The sequence below is a fragment of the Sturnus vulgaris genome, chromosome 9, assembly GCF_052056855.1.
Source record: "Sturnus vulgaris isolate bStuVul1 chromosome 9, bStuVul1.hap1, whole genome shotgun sequence".
In the NCBI taxonomy this organism is placed as follows: Eukaryota; Metazoa; Chordata; class Aves; order Passeriformes; family Sturnidae; genus Sturnus; species Sturnus vulgaris.
The window spans coordinates 1007529-1021150 of record NC_142251.1 but is presented as its reverse complement, the minus strand read 5'-3'; the positions used below and the strand labels follow the sequence as shown (position 1 = coordinate 1021150).

General features: G+C 53.2%; 1 protein-coding gene across 2 annotated transcripts; it reads right to left on the bottom strand.

Moving 5' to 3' along the window:
- Positions 1-283: 283 nt before the first annotated feature.
- LOC106862225 (cystathionine gamma-lyase-like) lies at positions 284-12704 on the bottom strand. 2 transcript variants are annotated; one of them, XM_088169592.1, is made up of 12 exons: positions 12521-12704; positions 8846-8927; positions 8178-8273; positions 6740-6849; positions 5981-6112; positions 4736-4793; positions 4436-4513; positions 3633-3785; positions 3340-3461; positions 2515-2567; positions 1378-1516; positions 284-829 (listed from the first exon to the last, which is right to left on the bottom strand). In XM_088169592.1, the coding sequence occupies exons 1-12, from the start codon at positions 12608-12610 to the stop codon at positions 821-823; spliced, it is 1122 nt and encodes a 373-aa protein (XP_088025718.1). In that variant the 5' UTR covers positions 12611-12704; the 3' UTR covers positions 284-820. The 2 variants fall into 2 exon arrangements, with proteins under 2 accessions (XP_088025718.1, XP_088025717.1); XM_088169591.1 differs by lacking the exon at positions 12521-12704 and adding an exon at positions 10452-10668.
- Between the last annotated feature and the right edge of the window lie 918 nt (positions 12705-13622).

Below are 13622 nucleotides of genomic sequence, written 5' to 3'. Positions count from 1 at the left end.
GGGGGTTTGAGGTGCATTCCAAGCCACTCCAGTCTGGGATTGTGTGGGATGAGGAGGGTGGGGTGGGAACACCTTCAGTTTGGTTTTGTCAGGATTGAATCCCTCTGTGCAATGGAGCTTATTCTGAGTGTGGCCAATACAGAATTGTCCTGCCTCAACTCCATTCCCTCCCCTCAGCTCCATTCCCTCCTGCCTTCCCACAGGAAAATTCCAACAGCTCCAGGCTCACTCCAGCCCCTGATTCTGAACACAAGCAGCACGTGCAAATGGAAACACAAGCAAGGAAAGGAAAAGCGTGTTTTAATTTAAATGATTCCAGTAATTCTCACAGCACATGATTTTTTTCTTAAAAGAGAAATCCTCTTTAGAAAGTTATTATTTACCAGGTGTTGGAGTTCACTTCATTTTCAATAAAACATCAAGAGAAGAAAAAGCTCTTAAGCAAATTTCTAACCTAATTAAAATAAATCTGAGCTCAATTAAGTTTTTGAGCCGAGCTGATGGGGGAGAGGAGAACGAGCTGAGAGCAGGAACAGGAGCCAGCCCTTGTGCCCCAAAGGCTGCAGCAGCAGCACAAACACTGAGCTCTGCTGGCAGAACTGGCATCACATTCCTGGGGTGCCCACGGCTGCTCCCACACAGCTCCGGGCTCCAGACAGTGCCAGGGAGAGCCCAGGCTGTGCCCAGCACACCCTGCACAGCCAGGGAGAGCCCAGGAACCCAGGCTGCAATTCCCAAAGGCAAAGCAAGAGGGGCTTGGTTTTCCATGTCCTTGTCCACAGTCATGTCCAGTTCCGAGTTCCTTTTTGACTCTCAAGGTTTATTCAAACTGCAGGAAGGAAAGAGAGAGATCATTGTGCTCTGTCCCTCTATCAACCAGACATTTTTATTTTCCTTTTAATAAATTAAAGTCACATTTTAGCATTAGACTTTGTCTTCATGTCGGCAAAGAGAAATATGTGGAGTTAAAAATTTTCCTCTTGTAAAAAATTCCCAACATTCCCTGCCTCCCCCAAAATAATAAACAACCCCACACACACAAAAGAAAATACAGGAACAAACCTTTCCAACCCTGATTGAAACCTGCCCTGACAAACGTGGAGCCCACCCTGAGCCCTGTGTGACCTGAGCAGGGAATTCCCATCACTGCAACCCCAGGGAGATCCCAACTCCTGAATCCACATGGAGCCGTGCCTGGCACATCCCAACTGCTCCTGAATCCATGGGAGCTGTGCCTGAGCCAAGGCTGCAAATGGGGAAACTTTAAATCCACAGCCCAGGGTCCATCTGGGAGGAGCTGCAGGCTCAGCCCATGGAAAGGCTGGGTTATTATTATTATTATAAAAGGATATTTTTGGAGGGGAACACCCCACTCACCGCAGCCTTCAGGGCCTGATCCAGGTCTGCCAGCAAATCCTCCTCATCCTCCAGCCCCACTGAGAGACGGATCAAGGTGTCAGTGATTCCCAGAGCTTCCCTTTCCTTCTCAGGCACTGAGGCGTGGGTCATGATGGCCCTGCAGGGACAAAAAAACATCTTTATCCCAAGAATTTGGGACTTTTATTGGTAAAACCTGCCCTGGCAGCAGGATCTGACACATCCTCTGTGCCACTCGTGTGACCCCACAGATGCAAAGAGCTCCTGGCAGCAGCTCCTGGAAATGATGGGAATGCTGCAAGTCAGGGAATTGCATCCCCAAGTTGTGTTTCCAAAACACAAATGATTAAGAAGTGGATACTTAAAAATCTGGATGTGAAAAAGGAGAAAATCCCATTCCTCTTCCTTCCAGAGTTATTCCTTTTTTATTCTACAGAGGGGCTGGAAGCTCTGCCTGTGGGCAATGTGCAACCCCCAGTATAAAATCTCCTGGTTTCACTCCTGGTTTCTCAGATCCCTTCTCCAACTGTCCCAGATGACTCTGGAGGGTTTATTCTCCCCAGCTACAGAGGACACAGACAAGAAGGGATTTCCCCATGTGCTCAGTCACTGGCACCAGCTCCTTTCAGCTGCTGGAGGGGTTCAAGATCTGCTGTGAAATCAGTAAGTGAAATGATTTAGCATTCAAATGTAGTCATTAATTTCCACGTACCTTTTCAAAAAGCAAATTGGCTTGGAGTAAAAGAATGCAATTCCATGCAAATCGTCTTTGGAGCAGTTTCAAACGCCCCCAGGAGGCGCTGCCAGGGAGGCAGAGGCAGCTGGGTGCACACAGTGACCGTGCCCCCCTGTGTGAGCAGGGAGCAGAGCATTCCCCAATCCCAGCTGCTCCTTATCCCAGCACCCAGCAGCTCCTGGGATTGTCTTCATGGACACCAACTGTGCCTCAGCCCTCCGGGCAAAACTCCTCCATGTCTGCACTCTCACAGCATTCCCTCCCTCTGGAATCTCCCCTGGCTTTGTGCTGCACAACAGTCCCTGAGTTTTGCTAAAACAGCTTTGGGGGCTGGGAAATTGTGGGAATTTTGTGGTGCTCTGCAGCTTTTTGAGATTCTGAGGATGGAAGGATGAACTCACGGATGCTCTGCCAGGCTCTCGAATCCACCCAGACTCTCAGCCAGGGTAAACACCTATGGGAGAAAGGGAAGGAGGTTATGGATGCATGGAAAGAGAATTCATAGAATCAGGGAATATCCTGAGTTGGAAGTGCCCACAGGGATCACTGATCCAGCTCCTGGCCCTGCACACACCCCCCAACAATCCCAGCCCGAGCATCCCTGGCAGCTCTGTCCAAACCCTCCTGCAGCAGCCTCGGGGCTGGGACCTCTTCAAGGACATGGAGGAAAAAGGAAAGTTTAGGGACGTTTTTCCCCAAGTTTTTCTATAATAACTTCTATGTTATAAACTGTATTAGGTGTAATTAGGAATAAAGTGCACATCTGGCAGGTAAGAGCCAAGATTTCAAACAGGCTCATCCTGTCCCCAGATCCCTGCAATGTCCTTGGTTGGATGGGTCCCCGGCTGGAGCCAGCCAAGCATTCCCAGAGCCAGGGGCTCCCTCTCTGCCCCCCGAGTCAGGCCCTTCCTCAGAGGCTTTTCCTCCTGAGGGCATTTGCAATATTCCAGCCGAGCTGCAGCAGCCCCAGCTCCCCAGTCCTGCAGAAAGCCCTGGGTGAGCAGCAGCTCCTGCCTGAGCTGGACCCGCCTCACCCTGGGAGCAAACAAACACTCCCAAGGGGCTGAGCCTCCCTTTGTTCCCTCTCATTAACCCCCAGGGACAAATGGTCCCCGATTTACAGTGGGGCACACCCAAAGCACTTGGCAGGAAAAGCAACTTCCACCCTCCCCTCAGCGGGGCAGTTTCAGCTCCCTCTGAGGGCGATTTCATTGCCTTTATTTTACCTTCAAGTTCTTGAGGAAGGCAGAGGCATTTTTGAGGTTTCCTTTAATGTAGAAGGTGATCATTCCAGGACAGCCTGTGCACTGCTTCTTTGTCACCTCATATTGAGGGTGACAAGGCAACCCTGGAATGGGGAGAGTTGGGAGAATTCCCAGTGAATTCCAGTGCAGAGTGGGGCAGTTCAGCCTCACCTGAGTGACCCAGCCCCAGTCACGGGGCACCACAGCTCCCAAATCCCTCCCCTGGGATGTTCCCAAACCCCTCCCTGGGATGTTCCCAAATCCTGCCCACCCACCTGGGTAAAGGACCTTCTCCACCTTGGGATGGGATTCCAGGAATTTGGCCACGGCCAGGCCGTTGTGGAAGTGCAGCTTCATCCGGATGTGCAGAGTCTTGAGCCCCCGATTGCAGAGGAAGCAGTCAAAGGGGGAGGGGACAGCTCCCAGGCCTATGGGAATGGGAACAGAATTCCACAAAATCCCACAGAATTCCACAGAAACGTTGGTGTTTTGCATTCAGCAAAGCCAAACCTGCTCTCATCTCCAGCATTTCTGAGGTTGGAATGAGTGGGAAGACACCCCAGACAATCTCTGCTCCTCATCTCCCACATTGGGGAGCCAATTAATGAGCCCAATTAACAGGCTCAGGCCTCAAGGATTACATTTATTGGACACGGTGCACCTTCACTGCTGCAGGCAGAGGGCAGAACCCTGGACAGGAATTTATTCCTGGAAAATTGCTGGAATGAACAGAGATAAGAAAATTCTGCACTGGGCACATCCTGATGGGTGAGTGAGCTCCAAACCCCCCTAACTGCAGGTGGGCACCTCAGTGGTTTCAGGATGTGCCCCAGAGCTCTCCTGAAGTGGTTGGGAAGTGGAGATCAATGTCTCTCATTTTATTGGCATTTTCTTCCATTTTATTGGAGTTTTACTTGTTGGAGGTTTTTTTTAAATTGAACTTTACTCAGTTCAACTCATTAAACTCAGTTTACTCAGTGTGCCCATTGAAGTCACATTCCCAGGCAGATTTCCCAGCTGTGTGCATGCACACCCTTCCCACCAGGATTCCTGTCAGGAATTCCCAGTCTGGACTTACCATTCTGCAGGAATTTGAGCCTCTCATAGAGATCATCCCGGTTTACAGAGACCAGGCCCATGAGAACATCACTGTGCCCTACAAATGACAGGGGACAAGAATGGCATCAGCTGCTCCAGGGTCCTGCCACAAACCCCCAGGGACACCTCCCACCATCCCAGGCTGCTCCAAACCCCAATGTCCAGCCTGGCCTTGGACACTGCCAGGGATCCAGGGGCCTCCCCACCCTCCCAGCCAGGAATTCCTCCCCATTTTCCCACCTAACCCTGCCCTAAGGATGTGCTGAGCTCTCATACTCACCATTCATGTATTTGGTTGCAGAATACATGCAAATATCAGCCCCCAGGGACAAAGGACGCTGAAACAAAAGGAAAATCACATCATAATTCAAGTTTGGGTGCACTCAGGTTCATTCCCAGCTGTTCCAAAGGGCTGTGAGCTTACACAGGAAAAATCAGTGGAGAAACAAACACAAAAACCTGAGGATGACAATAGAACACGTGCTGAAAGCAGCAGGACAGGGAGGCACTCTGAATTCAAGGTAAACACAAGAAAATGTGATTTAAAAGCACTGCCCCAACTCCCAGAGGCTCCAGGGAGAGAAGAGATTGAGCACATCCAATATCCAGTGCACAGCTGGGAAAAACCAGCTCCACTGCTCAGCTGAGGGACAAAGAATGGCATTTACCCTGTAAAGTGCATTTCCCTGGGAAAGGAAGGACTCAGACTGCAAAGCAGAAGAATTGCTTTGTTTCCCAGGTGTTGGAGACCCTGCCCTGGAGGAGCTGAGAACATGAGCAAAGGAGGTTCCTTTGCAGCTCTCCCTCCCCTCACCCCCAGCTCTCTGCCCAGGAGCCTCCTGAAGTGACACCAACCAGGAGGTGGATGGGCAAGAGGTGATGAACCGTGCCAGATTTTTAATCAATCACTAATTAAGGCACTTTGCACAGGAAATTACCACATTCTAAAGAGTGAGGGGCATCACTGTTAAAATGGAACAAAGCAGGCAGATGCAAAGACTGCTGCTGCCACACTGAACACAAACTCCCAGCCAGGGAATGTGGAGATGCCCAGGCAGAACCATCATGGAAAATCCTTTTACACTCAATATCGATGGACAGATCACTGTGAAATTCTGCTTTTCTCAGCCCAGTGTGGTACCTCACCTACTGCTCCCACCAATTAATCATTAGCACTGATTTTCTCTTCACACCAGGCTGCTCCAGACACATTAACCAGCACCCTGTGTTCTTCCACACAGCCCTTTCCGGAGCAAATTGGGAATTCTGAAGTGAGTAACACATTGTAGGGGAAATCATCAAACCTCTGCTGTGTCTGCAGAGCTGCTTGAGCTAAGCATTAACATTTTCTGCAGAGTTCTCTTAATTCAGCAAGATCACAGCACCCTGAACAAAACCAGGCACTTTGCTCTCTGCAGAAAAGGTGACTTGACAACACCAGGGCTTAGCTTGGTCTCCTTGTATCCTGATATGATCCCTTCCCAACCCCTTTCCCAATCCCCCTGCCCTGGGGCAGGTGACACACCTGGAAGTAGGCAGACATGAAGCTGTTGTCCACTGCCAGCAGCACCCCCGGGTGCCTGTGCACGATGTCTGCACAGGCTTTGATGTCGATCACCTTCAGCGTGGGGTTCGTGGGAGTCTCCAGCCAAACCAGCTGCACAAACCCAAAAAAAACTCCAGGTCAGAGAGTTCCCAGTGCTGGGTGAGTCCCAGGGGCTCTGGGTGCTCAGTGGGGTCAGATCCCTGTGGGGTTTGTGCAGTGGGGACGGGCAGTGGTCCTGCCAGAGCCAGGGGAGGCTTCGGCTCCTCCAGGCTCAGGGAGGTTTCCCTTCAGCTGGGCTTGTGAATCCCAGAGCACCCCAGAGCATCCCAGTGTACCCCAGTGCATCCCAGTGTACCCCAGAGGATCCCAGTGCATCCCAGTATACCCGAGTACATCCCAGAGCACCCCAGCTGCAGAAGGACACAGCCAGGCCAGAGCCTTTTCCCAGAGGCTCTCCCAGCTGAGTTCCCTCCCCTGGAGCAGGGATCACCCACCCAGTGCCACCCACCCAGAGCTCAGCGTTCTCTCTGCTCTTCCTCACCTTTTCCCTTTTCCCTCCCCTCTCTCCCCAGGGGTTTTTGCCTTTCTCAGGATGTTTTCCATGAGGCAGCACAGTGGGATTTGGTGGATCCAGCTGTGCCCCAAGCTGCCCCCCCTCAGCTCAACATCCCCCAAACTCAAGAGGAACAAGGATAAAACAATTGAACATCCCTTGAAAATCCCTTCTCTCTCCCTTACCTTGGTGTCTGGTGTAATTGCAGCTTCCAGGCACTTTGGTTTTGTGCAGTCAACAAAAATTACTTTCAAATTATTTTCCAATGCTACTTTCTGGAAATATCTGTTTGTGCCTAAAAAAATCCCCAAAAAATCACAAATTGAAACAACTTCCTTAACTTGCATTCCCTGCTCTCCAGCCTCTTGCATCATCCAGCCCCAGTCAGGAGGGCACAGCTTTATGCTGCACACCATAAATGGCACATTTATATTTTCTTTATTTACAAAGTTTCAAGATTGTTGTGGATTTAATGATCATGAAAGAGTAATAATGGGAATAGGGGATCAGAGTGGTTTATGAAGTACTTGAAACCAGTGTGGGGTTTTATAATTAGGAAATTAAACAGAGAAGAATAATCAAAGGGAAGACTCCAGCTACTGTTTCCCATCATTCCATTAAAAATGATTCCTTCCTGTCTTTGAAGCCTTTCCCTGGGAAGATTAAAAGAATCCAGCAGCAACAGATGATCAGTGGATGTGCAGCACTCACTGCCAGGAAATATTGCCTGGATTTAAAAATATTGATTGGGTCCTTTGGCCAAGGTTATCCCCAGGGACTGAGTTTTCCATGGAGCAGGAAGGGATGGAACATGGAGGTGGATTCTGTGAGCTGAAGGAAACATCTGAGAGATGTTTGGGTGGTTCTTTTGTGAGAAACCCTTTCTTTATAACAAACCAGCCCAGAGGAGAAACAATTAAATTCACCCCTGCAGAACCCAGCCCAGACTGAGGCTTTAATGGGGATGGGCTTTGCCTGCCAGACCAGCCTGAGCCCCTGTGAATGGGAAGCTGAGCCCCTGCTCTGCCTTAATGACTCTGATTAATTGAGTTTGAGTGGTGGGGGAGGCCTGGGAGTGAGAGGAGCAGATTCCTGCTGTTCCCAGGATCCACTTTGGAGGTCACCTGGCAGGGCAGAGCTGTGATATGAAAAGCAAATGTCTGTGTTTGTATTGGATGTGCACAAGCACAGGGAACTCACTGGCCAGCAGCCACCATTCCCAGGGAGGGGAAGGGAATTGCTTCCATTTCCCAGCTATTGCTTGGGAACAGCCACCAGGGCTGGCCTCTGTCACCTGCCCTGGACATCAGCCAGGCTGGACCCGAGTGCCAGGGCCTGGAGCAGGGACAGCTCTGCAGGGCAGTGCCACAGGTCACCAGCAAGGACACGATGGCACAGCAGGGACAGCCAGGCTGTGCTGGGAACGGGACTGAGCTCACCCTGCTGAGGGACTGTGGCACAGCTGGGTGCACTCTGCCACTGGGGCCTCTTTGGAAGAGGGGATGGAGAAAAACGGGCTTCAAAGAACAGGGAGGTCCTACATGGGAAATTCAGAGTTCCTGACATCAGACAGGTTTGATCCCTTGCACAATGAAGACTGAAGCCACAGGGTGCTGTACTCACCTCCATAGACATCATCCATGCAGATAACTGTGTCCCCTGTCTTCAGCAGGTGACAGATATTCAAAAGAGCTGCTAAGCCAGAGGAATAAGCCAAGCCTGGAGGAGAAATCAGTATTTGATGTGACACAAGTCAGACTTGCCTTGGTCTTCCTCGCTTTGCCTCTGCAAAGAACCTGTTCTGTCACTGCCTCAGTGGGAACGTGGAGCCAGTGACAGCAGGAGCTTGATGTGCACAGCACAGAACCAGCACAGACACTGGGACAGACTGGGAGCAGACAGGGAATGGACTGGGACAGACAGGGAGTGGACTGGGACAGACTGTGACAGACAGGGACAGACTGGGCTGCCTGCTCCCACTCCCACTGCCTCCAGTGCTGCTGCACAAGGATGGATCCAGCTCAGCCCAGGCATCAGCCACAGTGAGGAAAGAGGAGAGAAACCCAGGGATGGAGCTGGGCTTTCCTAAATGAGAAGTGCTGGGCTCTTCCCCACCTTGGAGCTGCTCCTGCCACAACCAACAGCCAGAGCCGTGGTCACAGAACCATGGAATGGTTTGGGATGGAGGAACCCCAAAGCCCACCCAGTGCCACTCTGTGCCATGGGCAGGGACACCTCCCTCTGTCCCAGGCTGCTCCAAGCCCCACTGTCCCCATCCCTGAGGTGCTCACAGTATTTGGCTCCATCGAGGGCGGCCACAGCCTTTTCCAGGCAATCCCGAGTGGGGTTTCCAGACCGGGTGTATTCATAACCCTGAGGTGGGAATGAAAAACAAACATCAGAGAGAGCACTGGGAAAGTTTGCAATAACAGCAGTTCTGGGTTCCTTAAAGAGCCCTGGCTGAGGGCATCCAGCTCCTCCCAGAGCAGCAGGAGGGTGTCCTGGCACAGCATCCAGCTGGGCACCCCCACGGCAGAAAGGGGCCTGGGGTGCCCTGGGGCAAGGAGCCACATTCTCCTGGGTGCCCAGACATCCATCTCTGGGCACTGTGGGAGAAAAGGTCCTGGGCTGCACAGCCCAACCACCCTCGGAATGCCAGGCTGGGTCAGGCTGGAAGGGACCATGAGGGTGCCCAGGTCCCACTCCCTGCTCAGCGGGGCCATCCCAGAGCACAGGGCACGGGATTGTGTCCAGAAAGTTCTGGGCATCTCCAGTGAGGGAGACTCCACAGCCTCTCTGGAGGCAATTCTCAGGGAAAACGTGTGTCCATCTCCATCACACCCACGGGGTACTGGCCAAGTCCTCTTATCAGTTTTTGAGAACCCACATGTTTCTCAGTGACGCAGCTTTTATGTAAATTCTGGGGAAATGCAATGAGGAAAATACCACTCATGCGTGCAAAGATGCAGTTGTTACCAAGAGAACCTGCTGAGCACCTTGGGATTTGCCTGCTTTTAGGATTTCCCTTTAATGTCAACTTCCTCATAGTCAGGAATCCTGCAGATTGCTCTGGCAGAGCTCCCGGCAAGAACATGGATCCTGTCACCAGGATGTGGCTGCAGCAGCGTGACTCCTCCTGAGGGCCTCCTCAGCACAGCTGGGATTCTGTGTGGAATGAGGAATCACAAGGCAAATTCCTCCTGCCCGACCAGCAGGTGCTGATTTAGAAGTGGCCGCTTTGCGCCACATCCCTTCAGAAACTTCAGCATAGCTCAGTGCAAACCTTTCCGACAATTTCTACAGGGCATCCACAAAATCCTTAGGAAATATTGCCTCGGTTTGGAAGGAAAACTGAAGCAAGCTCTTATATAAAGTGGAACAGAAATTCTGCCCGGTCCCTGGGGCCGGTGCAGGGCAGGAAGAACTTCCCAGATTCCCGGCTCCGGGCAGCCCCTGGAGCAGCATCCCTGCGAGCCCGGGGGCACTGGGTGCTCCCTGCTCCCCTTCCCCCGCCTGCCACACGGGGATCATCCCAACCTCATCGCAACCTGGGCCGATCCCGGAACCCCAGGCTGGGCCAGGGACCCCAGCGGCTCCTCCGGGCCCATCCCGGAGCACAGGGCAGGGGATCGCGGGCAGGCGGCTCTGGAATGTCCGCAGTGAGGAGATTCCAGCGCCTCCCTGGGCCAGAGCCCCGCTCCCAGCGGAACGGGATGCCCGGTTCATCCAGGAGCTGCCACGTGGGGAAACACCCGCAGCGGGAGCTCCCTGCCCTTCCCGGAGCCCCGGCCGGGACACGCCGGATGTGCCCAAGCCCGGAGCGGGGCTCGCTGTCCCCGTGGGTGATGACTCAGTGGCCCGTGCAAGGCTCGGTGCCCCGGTGGCGGCCGCACTCACCGTGTGTTCGCCGGGCGCCCGCTGCTTGAAGGTGGTGGAGAGCGAGATGGGCGGCACCACGGCCCCGGAGCGCCACTGCTCGGGCTCCTGGCCGGCGTGGATGGCGTTGGTGGCGAAGTGCTTGAAGGGAGGCAGAAACCCCTCTGTCCCCTTGCCTGCCATGGCTGCGGCTCTGAGGCACCGGCCCTGAGCGCTCCGGGGGCTCGGCAAAGGCGGGCCTTTCTCGTCTCCTCATTGGCTGCGGCGCCGGCGGGGCGGGACCCCCGCGCCCTCCCATTGGCTGCCGGTGGGGCGGGGCCTGCCCTGCACAGGCAGCGCCCGCCCGCTCGGGGGCGCCCGCGCGCCGCGCGCTGTGGGGTCGCTCCCGGGGCGCCTTGCCTGGATCCGGGGTCGCCTTTCTCGGGAATAACCGGGAATAACCGGGAATGATCCCGCAGCACACGGCTGATCCAAAGGGGAGCAGTGTGCTGGCTGCCCGGAAGCTCTGCCTGAAATGCCTCAGCACCTGTGAATAACCCCACCACGGCACAGGCTGGGGGGAACCTGCTGGAGTAGCTCCAGGGGAAGGACCTGGGGATGCTGGGGGACAAGGAACTGTCCCTGCCCAGCGGTGTCCAGTGGGATCCTGAGGCACAATGAGCTGTCACTGTCCCAGCAGTGTCCAGTGGGATCCTGAGGGACAACGAGCTGTCCCTGCCCAGCAATATCCAGTGGGATCCTGGGCTGCCTCAGGCAGAGCATTCCCAGCAGGTCAAGGAGTGATCCTGCCCTGTGGCCAGCCCTGGAGGCACCTCTGGAGTTCTGTGCCCAGCTCTGGATCCTCAGCACAGCAGGGACAGGAGCTCCTGGAGCTGAGCAAGGCCTGGAGCATCCCTGTGCCCAGGAAAGGCTGAGGGAGCTGGGGCTGCTCAGCCTGGAGAGGAGCCCCAGCTGAGAGGGGCCTCAGCCCTGGGTGTCCCTGGGTGTCCCTCTCTGTCTCTGGGTGTCCCTGTCTGTCTGTCCTTGGCTGCCCCTGAGTGTCCGTGTGTGTCCCTGGATGTCCCTGAGTGTCCCTGTGTGTCCCTGTGTGTCCGTGTGTGTCCCTATCTGTCCGTGTGTGCCCCTGTGTGCCCCTGTGTGTCCCTGAGTATCCCTGAGTGCCCCTGTGTGTCCCTGTGTGTCCGTGTGTGTCCCTGAGTGCCCCTGAGTGTCCCTGTGTGTCCATGTGTGTCCGTGTGTGTCCGTGTGTGTCCGTGTGTGTCCCTGGATGTCCCTGAGTGTCCCTGGGTGCAGAGAGGGTCAGAGCAAGTCCCGTGCTCTGCTCCAGGGGCACGGCAGTGGCACCAGAGGAAAGCAGGGATTGATCCCAGGAATTCCCCTGCACAGGAGGCAGAACTTCTGCTCTGAGCAGTGCCCAGCCCCAAATTGTGCAGAGAGGCTGTGGAGTCTCCTCTCTGGGATATTCCAGAACCACTGGGACATAACCCTGTGCTCTGGGATGTCCCTGCTGGAGCAGGGAGGTGGCACCAGAAGAGCCACTGTGGTCCCTTCCAGCCTTACCCATCCTGGGATTCTGAGATTAAAAATTAATTCACTGGGTCTCCATGCCAAGGTTATCCTACATTGACTGACGTCCACGGAACAGCACTTTGACCTCTGAGGACAAAGGGCACATATGTGCTGAAGGCCACTCATGTGCTGATGAAGGATTTTTATATTAGATTTTGTAAGGAAACATTTTCTTTACAACAAAAATATGGATAAAATCTGAGCAAAGCTGGATCTAAGAAGAGCAAACCTGTGGATATATGCAGGGCCACACCCCAGCCTCAGCACTCAAGCAGGAACCTGGGATTAAGGAGGGAGGAATTCCATCTCATATTGACAAACCCACTTGCTGTAGGAAATTTCTGTTGATAGATAGAAAAAAAAACCCATTCTCAAGAATTTTTAATTGTAAAGTAATCCCACAGCTGGGATTCCCTACAAACATCAGTTTTCCCAGAGCCCTTCCCATGAGTAATGCCTTGGTTCCATTTCTGGGGTGAATAAGGGAGTCCATAATAAGCTGGTAAACAGTGACTTCATACCTCCAGTAATTGAAAATGCAGAATGAGGCTTCCAACATCAGCTAAAATCTGAGCCAATCCCTCCATTCCACAAGACTGGCTGTGCTCCATGTGTGTTTCCAGCAGGGGAGAACAGGAGACATCAGAACTGCTGACAGTGCCAGCCTCTCACATTCTGCCTGCAAATGAGTTCGACTTTCCTCAAAAAACAAGGAGACACAGAAAAATCTCATTGAAAAGATCACTGGAGTATAGAGAAAAAAAAAAAAAGTTGGGCTTTTTTCCCTAGAATTACTTAAAATTCTGTATTAGGAGTGTAAAAAGCTGTGTGGGAAGCAGCTGGGGACAGCAGGCACAGGAATTCCTAAATGTGCTTTGAATTCTTGGAAGATGGAGATGATGCAAAATGGGGAAAGAAAAGGTCACCAGGAAGGCAGTTCTGCTACCACAGCAGGTCTGATCTTCTTAGCAACCTGGTGGTTGTTTTCCCTGGCAGAATTAGTAAAAAATCCAATTCACCAGGAATTTGGGACATCATTATTTTTACAATTACTCATCCCATATTGGAAACAGAAACCCGCAGAACTGGCCCGGGAGTGGGAGGTGCAGTGGGAAATTGGGAAGTTCTGACCCAAACAGGTCCTTTCTGAGCTGACAAAGCTTCTCCAAGGGCTCGCACCACGACAGGGGGACTGTCCAATATTTTTCCCTTTCCCTGCACCTATTTTTGAGGAACACTTGTCCAGGTCCCATCATTTCCCAAAGAACTTTCCATGGAGAGTGGGAGAGCACTGGAATAGCTGCTCAGAGAGTCCCAGAGTCTCCTTGTCCCGGTCCCTCAGGATGTGGCCATTGGGACCGATCCCTGATCCCGCTCGTCCCTCAGGATGCGGTTGTTGAGATCAATCCCTGATTCCCGATCCCGTCCCTCAGGATGCGGTTGTTGGGATTGATCCCCGGTCTCATCCCTCAGGATGCGGTTGTTGGGATCTATACTCGATTCCCCGATCCCGCCCCTCAGGCCGCGCCCATTTGGGGCGGATCCCGTCCCTCAGGATGTGGTTGCTGGGATCGATCCCCGGTCCCCGATCCCGTTCCTCGGGATGCGGTTGTCAGGGTGGAT

Excerpts from the sequence above, each read along its gene's own strand:
- LOC106862225 (XM_088169591.1), bottom strand. The coding sequence starts at position 10,613 with ATGGCAGGCAAGGGGACAGAGGGGTTTCTGCCTCCCTTCAAGCACTTC. Across the intron at positions 3,462-3,632 it reads GGAGAAGGTCCTTTACCCAG|GGTTGCCTTGTCACCCTCAA; the intron begins GTGGGTGGGCAG and ends TCCCCATTCCAG. Across the intron at positions 1,517-2,514 it reads GAGAGCCTGGCAGAGCATCC|GGCCATCATGACCCACGCCT; the intron begins GTGAGTTCATCC and ends TTGTCCCTGCAG.